The 9,319-nt window shown below is 43.6% G+C and overlaps 1 protein-coding gene across 1 annotated transcript; it reads right to left on the reverse strand.

Moving 5' to 3' along the window:
• Positions 1–4,614: 4,614 nt before the first annotated feature.
• Positions 4,615–5,076, reverse strand: LOC145106171 (uncharacterized). Its single transcript, XM_079043195.1, has one exon. The coding sequence runs from the start codon at positions 5,074–5,076 to the stop codon at positions 4,615–4,617; it is 462 nt and encodes a 153-aa protein (XP_078899321.1).
• Between the last annotated feature and the right edge of the window lie 4,243 nt (positions 5,077–9,319).

A 9,319-nucleotide genomic window follows, 5' to 3' on the forward strand; every position in this document is an offset into this window, starting at 1 on the left:
AACCCGGCTTCGAGGGTAAAAAGACTGCTTCACCCTTCCCTAATTAGGCCTAACAATGGCCCAAGTCCAAACTAAAGAACCTTAAGGCCTAACATAGGCCTAACAGCTCCAAGATGGCCTAAGGCCCATAAATGTTCCAATACCATAAAAAGGTCTAAGGTCCAAACTCAACAAAGCAAGAACCCAACTACACCCGAGCCTAAAACTCCAAAAGCCCACAGACGGTCGTACACACGGCGTACCTGGCTCGTACACCCGGCATACATGGCTCTAAACTGTGCTTGATTAATACCGACTTTCGTTGAACTGAACAAGCAAAATGAGTGGGGTGCTTGCCCAGTACACACAGCATACTCAGGAGTATGCGCAGCGTACTGGTCAGACATCCAAATCCACTCCAAATGACTTAATTCATTAAGCTTATGACATCCAAACTTCAAGTCAACATTTGAACAAGGTCTTTAACCATAAAGTCGAAGACTTTAAGCTTTTCCATGGCTTAAAAAAGTCAAATCTTGGAATTTATCATACTACCTTCATGAAGCAACCCTCAACCCTTGCATGGTTGAGCTTAAACCATCAAGACACCATTTTTATGCACAAGGGACATCAAAAACACTAGGATCTATCATCATAATCTTTTGGAGTAGCTTACATTGTCAAGAAACTGCTTAAGAGACCAAAACAAACCAAAAACCCTAACTTTCTAGAACTAAGAGATGAATCATCAAGGTAAGGACTTGATAACTTTTGAAGAACGACCAAGGTGGCTAAGTTCTGGATCCACAAGCTTTAGCACCATAAGAGCAACTTCCAAGAGATCCTTCCTTCGTCAGCCTCAAGCCTCATAATGCAGATTATATAGGGTTTAAACCCTAAAATTTAGGGTTTTGCTGATTTACAGCATACGCCCAATGTACATATTATACGCCCAGTGTATGAAAGGTGCTCCCCCCCCCCCCCCCCCGCGTCCAAGTCCGGTTAGTACGTCGCACGTACTCATATTACGCCTAACGTAATAAGCCTCTTTTTGACTTTAATAATCAACACGCAAACAAAATCCAAGAAATATATTACCTCATGAAATGGATGTTACACGTACGCTCAACGTACGTAATCTGATCTCAACACTTCTTGTGCAAAACATCTTAATCATTAAGACATTCGTTCCAAACACATATCTAGCCCTAAAGAACTTCTTAAGATATAAAGTCTCTGACTTTAAGCCTTTTCATGTCTACAAGGAGCTAAAACTCAAAAACCCTAACTTCTTACTTCATTAAAACCCCGTATGTCTTTCATGGAGGAAAATGAATGGCCAGGATAACATTTTAATGACTTTAGACATCTTAGAATGTCTAAAAGGATGGCTTAATAGCTGTGGAGTACTCCATACTCATAAAGATCAAAGATTTGGGACATAAAGAACCAAAATTCAAGGCTAAGCAAGATCTGACTAAATGAGCTCTAAGATTTGAACTTTATACCTTGAAAAGGTGCACAACGAGATGAAGTTGTTGGATCTATAAGCTAGAATGCACCACCACCACTTGAAAGATCTTCATTCTAACACAAAACACTCAATAATCACTTTCTAAGCTTCAAAACACTCTCACAAAGGTTAAAGTTTCGATCTAGGGTTAAAAGGGAATGGAGGCTGGATAAGATGATGTCTAAGGGAGGGATAAGATGATTAAATAGGGGTCATACCCCAAAAATTTAGGGTTTAGCATCTTCACGAGTACGACCGGTGTACTCATACATACGCCCAACGTACTCTCTCCTCCGCCTTGACTTCCTCGAAGACTTATGCCCGACGTACATATGGCTAGTACGCCTAGCGTAAGTGGCCAAAATGCAAATTAAATTAACCTCAAGGGCTGAAAATCAAATACCTAACAACGGGTGTTCACAATCTCCCCCATTAGAATCATAATTCACCCTCGAAGTCAACCTTAGGGAACAGATCAGGGTAATGCTCAAGCATCTCCGCCTCGGGCTCCCAAGTCCACTCTGATCCCTTCCGATGTTGCCACTGAACCTTGACCAGGTTCACCACGTTGTTCCTCAGGGTCTTCACCTTCCTATCTAGAATTACCACCGGCCTCTCAATGTAGTTCAAGCGATCATCGACCTGAATGTCCACCAAAGGAACCACAACTGTCTCATAAACTATACACTTCCTCAATTGGGAAACACAGAAGGTATCATGAATCTGACTTAACTCCTCAAGGAGCTCCAACCGGTAAGTCACCTTGCCCACATGGGCTAACACTATGAAATGGCCAATAAACATGGGGCCTAGCTTGCCACGCTTCCTGAATCGAATAACGCCCTTCCATGGCGATACTTTTAGAAGCACCAAATCACCAACACGAAAATCTAACTCAGAGCGTTGCCGGTCCACATAACTCTTCTGACGACTCTGAGCCGTCAGTAATCTCTATCTGACTTGCTGAATAAGCTCGGTTATCTTAAGCACTATCTCAATGCTCCCCATGACTCTCTGTCCGACCTCGCCCCAACAAATAGGAGTCCGACACCTCCTCCCATACAAAAGCTCAAAGGAGGCATGCCAATGTTGGCATGATGGTTGTTTTTGTAAGAAAACTTAGCCAAAGGGAGGTAAGAGTCCCAGCTCCCACCAAAATCAATGATGCAGGCACACAACATATCTTCAAGCGTTTGAATAGTCTGCTCGCTCTGCCCGTCAGTCTGTGGATGGTAGGCTGTGCTGAAATGCAATCAAGTGCCCAATTCTTCGTGAAACCTCTTCCAAAACATGGAAGTAAAACGAACATCCCTATTCGACAAAATAGAAGTCGTCACCCCATGCTGAGCCACCACCTTTCGAACATAGATCTCAGCTAGCTTTTCGGCAGAAGAGCCCTCACTTATGGCAAAGAATTGTGCACTCTTCGTCAAGAGGTAAACTATCACCCAAATAACATCAAATCCTCTTGAAGTCTTTGGCAATTTTGTGATGAAATCCACTGTGATTTGCTCCCAATTACATAATGGAACCTCCAAAGGCTGCAACTTGTCGTGAGGGCGCTGGTGACCTTCTGGCAGGTCAAGCATCACTCTACAAACCAGACCACATCCCTCTTCATACACGGCCACCAATAACTATGCTTCATGTCAAGATACATCTTGGTATCCCCCAGATGAACGGTGAATCTTGACTTGTGGGCCTCCCCCATCAACACCCGTCGAGCCCCACCCGCATACGGTACCCAAAATCATCCATGAAGAGTCAATAGCCCCCTGCTGTCGATATCAAAGACTGAAACTTGACCGATCACCCACTCACTCTTTTGATTCTCTTTTTTATGGCCTTCGACTGCGCTTCTTTGATCGTTTCCAAAACCGGGGTCATCAGAAGCATCCTCAAGCATACATCCTGAATCGGGGTACTGACCGCCCTCCGGCTCAAGGCGTCACCACCACATTGGCCTTTCCTGGCTGATACAAATTCTCACGTTTATAATCTTTCACTACATCCAGCGATCTCCTCTGCCTCATGTTCATTTTAGGCTGGTCTATAAGATATCTCAGGCTCTTATGGTCCGTATAGATAGTAAACCGAAATCCATAAAGGTAAGGACACCAAATCTTGAGAGCGAAAACCACCGCCCCCAATGACAAATCATGGGTGGGATACTTCGCCTCATGAGGCTTCAGTTGCCTCGAAGCGTATGCAATCAGATGCCCTCTCTGCATCAAAACAACACCCAACCGTGATATGGATGCATTGTAGAAGACCACAAAATCTTTAACTCCCTTCGGGAGGCCATGTACTAGTGCCTCACAAAGTCTTTGGCGAAGAGTCTCGAATGATGCATGTTGCTTAGGCCCCCATATGAACACATCATCCTTACTCATCAACTTAATAAGAGGAACTGCAATCTTGGAGAAATCTCGAATGAATCTCCAATAATATCCCGCCAAACCGAGGAAGATCCGAATCTCAGATGGAGAGTTTGACACTTCCCACCGAATCACCTCCTCTATCTTGGCTGGGTCAACCAGGATACCGTTCTGATTGACAAAGTGTCCCAGAAACTGACCCTCGCGCAACAGGAGCTCACACTTGGAGAACTTGGCGTATAGATTCTCCATCGTCAAAACCCCAAGAATCTTGCACAAATGCTCTTCATGCTGCTCTCAGGTCTTCGAATAAACCAAGATGTCATCGATGAAGACAATTACTGACCTGTCCAACATAGGCCTACACACCCATTTCATGAGATCCATGAATGTCTCCGGTGCGTTGGTGAGCCCAAAAGGCATCACCACGAACTTGTAATGCCCATAACGAGTTCGGAAGGCCGTCTTCTGTATATCCTCCTCTCGCACCCTCATCTGATGGTAGTCGGACATCAGATCAATCTTCGAAAACCAAGATGCCCCACGCAACTGATTGAAGAGATCATTAATCCTTGGTAATGGATAACGGTTCTTCACCATAAACTTATTTGGCTCCCTGTAATCAATGCACATCCGGTGTGAACTATCCTTCTTCTTGAAAAAAAGGATCGGTGCTCCCCACGGAGAACTGCTCGGTCATATAAACTCCTTTCCTTATAGCTCCTGAAGCTGAGAGGATAACTCCTACATCTCAGGAGGTGCAAGATGATACAGTGCCTTGGCATTTGGCGCTGCGCCAGGGATCAGATCGATCCAGAACTTCACTTGTCTTTTAGGAGGCACACCCGGTAACTCCTCTGGGAAAACATCATGGAACTCACACACAATAGGGACATCAAAAATGGAAAACGATCTCTTCTCATCAACCAGAGTATCCACCACATATGCTAGATATCCCATACACCCATGTTGTAAACACTGTCCCGCCCTGGCGGCGGAACAGAAAGTTGATATTGACCTAATACCCTCATTGTAAATGGTCAGCACTCCCCCACTAGGATCGCGAACCGTCACCAACTGCCACTCGCAGTCAATCAGATCCCCAAACAGGCTCAACCAATCCATACTCATGATAACACAGACATCTCTCATTGCAATAGGGATAGATTTATCGGATATCCAACACCAATAATCTCCATTACACATCCCCGATAGACATCCGTAACGGAGACCGCATGCTTGTAAGCTATAGAAATCCTCAACGGTCTATTCAAAGCCTCCCATGTGATGCTAAAACCATGAAAAAAAGACAATGACACAAAAGACCGACTCGCAACCTTGTCAAACAGTAGCAGCGCAGGTACAAAGTTAACAAGGAAAGTACCTACAGGAGAAATATCATAAGCAATAAAGTAAATAAGCAAAATAAATAAGTAACACATACCAGGTACGACGTCAGGTGCTACTCTGGCCTCTTATGCTGTCAACTGAAATGCTCTCCCCCGAGCTCTAAGAGCCTCACCCTTCCCCTGCTGGTCATCAGTAATATGTAGGGTCGTGGGGGCCGGAGTCTGAACTGTCTTGGATGAAAGTTGCGAACACCGGCCCTCAAATGACTGGTATGGATGCAATTGAAGCAAACCTGAAATCCATTGGTGCAATCGTTAGCCATATGCCCCTCTTTGCCATACATCTTTGTAAATACTCCCCGACCGACAGGGTCCCTCGTGTCCCTTGCCGCACTTGCTGCAAGTGCGGCCCTTCTAGCCTCCAACTCTCAAGTTAGAGGACTTGGGTCACTTAGTCGTCGACTGCGACTGTACTGGTCTCCTCTCTCTCTCTATCTCTCTCTCTCTCTCTCTCTCTCTCGCCTGAACCTCCCTATCCTCTTTCACCTGGGTCTCCAGCTCGATCTCTCTCCTCCTGGAATTGGTCTGCAGCTCAGCCAATGTTCGATACGAAGTGTTCACCACGAACTCACGGATATCCCTCCTCAGAATACTCAGATACCGCCTCAGACGTGCCTGCTCGGTCGACATGTGCTCAGGGAAAAATAGAGCCCTCTCATGAAACATCCTGGTGATCTCAGTCGCCGTCTCAGTCTTCTGCTTGAGAGACAGGAACTCCTCGTCCAACATCTCTCTCTCTCTCAACCACTAGTACGAACTCATCTTTAAAAATCTCAGTAAATATCTCCCATGTCACTACAGTACGCTCTGCAAGAGAATAGTCAGTTGTCACAAATTTCCACCAATCCTTTGCTTCCAAGTGAAGCAGGTTCAACTCGAAACGACCCTTAAATTCTTCGGACAGGAGCAAGTGTAAAAACAACCCTCAACATCGGAAATCCATTTCATCGCGACAATCGGATCTTCGGGCCCATCAAACTCTGGTGGCTTCATATTTTTGAATTCCCAGTACGATAACGAATCACCCCCTATGGTCTCGCATCAGCAATGACTGCGATGGCTGCAACAGCAGCAACCTCAGTGACGGTGGCATAACGCTCATCGAAATTCTCAATCAGCATGGTCATAATAGACGCAAACTTCTCTGGTATATCCCCTCTTTTTCCATGGCCATCTCAGCGGCAACGATCCTACGAATTTCCTCATCACTGGCACTCGGCCTATCAGGCTCGCTGGAGCCTTAACCTCGGGTAACCACCATACTAAGACACACAAGAAAATCATCAGCAATCAGGCTAAATCGCATACACAATACTTACACACTCCTTCAAGTTCCTTAGTTCCCTAGGGTTTCTCCTTGAGACGTGTACGGATCCGGTGCCTTCAGTAGTACATGCCCAATACTACCTTCCACATCAACCTGTATTTGCCTCAAGTCGTCCTCCCAGGACCCTAAGTCGTAAAAACTCTATTCCTCAAGAGAATCTATACACCCACCCTGCCGGTTCCTCAAAACCACTACTAAACATCTAGGTACTCATTCTGGACTGTTCCCCAGCACCGCTCCGCCTCACAAGTCCTCCGCTATCCTCGCTAATTGCTTCATGCCTTCCAATCGTACACAATACAAGACTCGATAGATAATCGAATAAAAGGTTCCACCTCAAGTCCACAACCAAACAAAGAACATAAAGAAAGGCTAAATCGTATATTCTAAGGCTATATAACCCTAATTATGTACAATTATGTGGTTAAGTCACTAGGCATAGTGAATTTCATTATATAAAGTTTATAAAAGCCGAGTATGCTTGGTATGGATGTAAAATTGTAATATACTCGCTTTTATAAAGATGTATGTTTCAGAGTAATGAACATATGTACATGTAAAAACTTTATGTATTTAAACATATAAATATACATGAATAGTAATAGTAATAGCTTGAATCCTTGAAATACTACAAGGTTTTATAACTTGCTTGTTATAATAAACAATGTCACAAAAGAATCATATATTTTTGTATCATGCAACATTTGTTGTGTCATCTAGTTATTTCACGATAAAAAAACTATAATACGTATACAAAAAGTTTATACTAGTTTATTTGTAACAATATGTTACATTGTTAAATAACATTTTTATAAACTGTAACATCCCAAAATTCAAGACCAAATATTTCGTTTTTAAATTAAACAAATATAAAACCATTTGTCTGAAAAACCACATAGTAATAACATATATGTCAAACCAATGTATCCATAGTCAAAACATGTCATAAAAAATTATATCAGAGTATAAATCCCATAGATCTCTGGTACAAAAAATGTGTGTGTGTGTGTGTGTGCGTGATGAGTTGCTACCGTGCCGGCTCCTTTCCCTTCGAAGAAGAAGGACCTGAAACAAAAACTAAAAACCGTAAGCACAAAGCTTAGTGAGTTCCCCCATCATACCACATACCATACAATAACATGATTCCAAGCATATCTGGGTGCTGGCCTCCCCCTTGGTATCTTTCAACCGGTAATTGTCTTTGGTATCTTTCAACCGGTAACTGCCTAGCATATTTGGGTGTTGTCCTCCCCTTCGGTATCTTTCAACCGGTAACTGCCTAGCATATATGGGTGCTGGCCTCCCCTCGGTATCTTTCAACCGGTAACTGGGGACTATTTCACCCCTACCACTACCACGTAATAACATATCATATTAGCACATAAAGCATACAGATAGTGGCATACCAGATAATTATCACAAAGACAATCATCTATACAACTTGTACTAGTTGGCCAACATTGTGGCCTTAGACCCACTTCTACTAGAAGGTAACTCACCTTAATTTCATCAAGTAGTCGAACTGTCCTCGGTGCTGGGATCAACTCCTCTCAAACTCATCGGGGTCGCCTCAAGGATGCCTCTCGTGATCTCAGACGCGATGAACTCGCATAGTCCGTCATCAACCGGCTCGGAACCTGCACCCGAACCTAAACCTGATCCTAAGCCAGACCCTAAACCTCCTGCTCTGTGACGTGACACCACCATTCTGAAACAAAACAGATGATCGTCAAGGTCATACATAACCTCGAGAGGTCTCACACACACTACCAGTTCCCTGGTTCTATATCAGCCCTCCTTGTCCCGAGTACGGATCCACTACTTTCAGTAGAAGGGGCCATACCACCTTCCGCATCTATCTGTACTTTCCTCAAGGATTTCCTTGACTTCACCAAGTCCTTTCCACTACTACTCCTCGTTACACTAATCTCATCCTAGGCTTACCCTAGGGTACCTCCCCGACCTACTCTCCGCCATCAGTTGCATAAGAAATCCCTGCTAACTTTACCTAACTAGCATGTGAATACCATTACATATCACTAAGACCAGATAATTCTTCGAATGAGAGGTCCTACCGTACAACGGTTGGACTCAAACAAGAGCTGCGAAATAGGGCTAGACCTAACCTTCTGAAATTATTTAGTCCTCGCAATATGTTACTTAACGTATTCGTTTACTAGTTAGTTAAAGATAACTAAAAATCCTAAAAGCACAAAGCAAGTAGCATTCGAGCATTGAGTAACCATACCAAGCATATCATATTTAGGCCATCATATTACTGACTAATCAGTTCTAGCATGTAATTCAATAATCACATATATCAGGCACATAAGGCATCTTCCTAGATCCTTAGACCTAATCTAGCATACCGTTCTCATACACATACAATAGGCATATAAGGCATCCTTCCTAGATCCTTAGCCCTAATCTAGCATGCAGTTCTCATAATCAAATCATAATAAACATGTATGTGTATCTTGGGGAAACCTTACTTGAGCTCGGCCGGTTGCTCGCATCACACACCTTGTTCTCTTTCAAAACTCTTTATTTTACATTTTTAGAAAAACTATTTTCTTGAAAAATCATTCAAACCCTCGATTTGAATCCAGACACCCCCAAAAGGTGTGTCCGAATCCCTCAAATCAAGGCTCTGATTACCAACTTGTAACATCCCAAAATTCAAGACCAAAAATTTCGTTTTTAAATTAAACAA

Source organism: Lactuca virosa, chromosome 4 (genome assembly GCF_052849685.1).
Source record: "Lactuca virosa cultivar CGN04683 chromosome 4, Lactuca_virosa_CGN04683_v6, whole genome shotgun sequence".
Classification (NCBI taxonomy): Eukaryota; Viridiplantae; Streptophyta; class Magnoliopsida; order Asterales; family Asteraceae; genus Lactuca; species Lactuca virosa.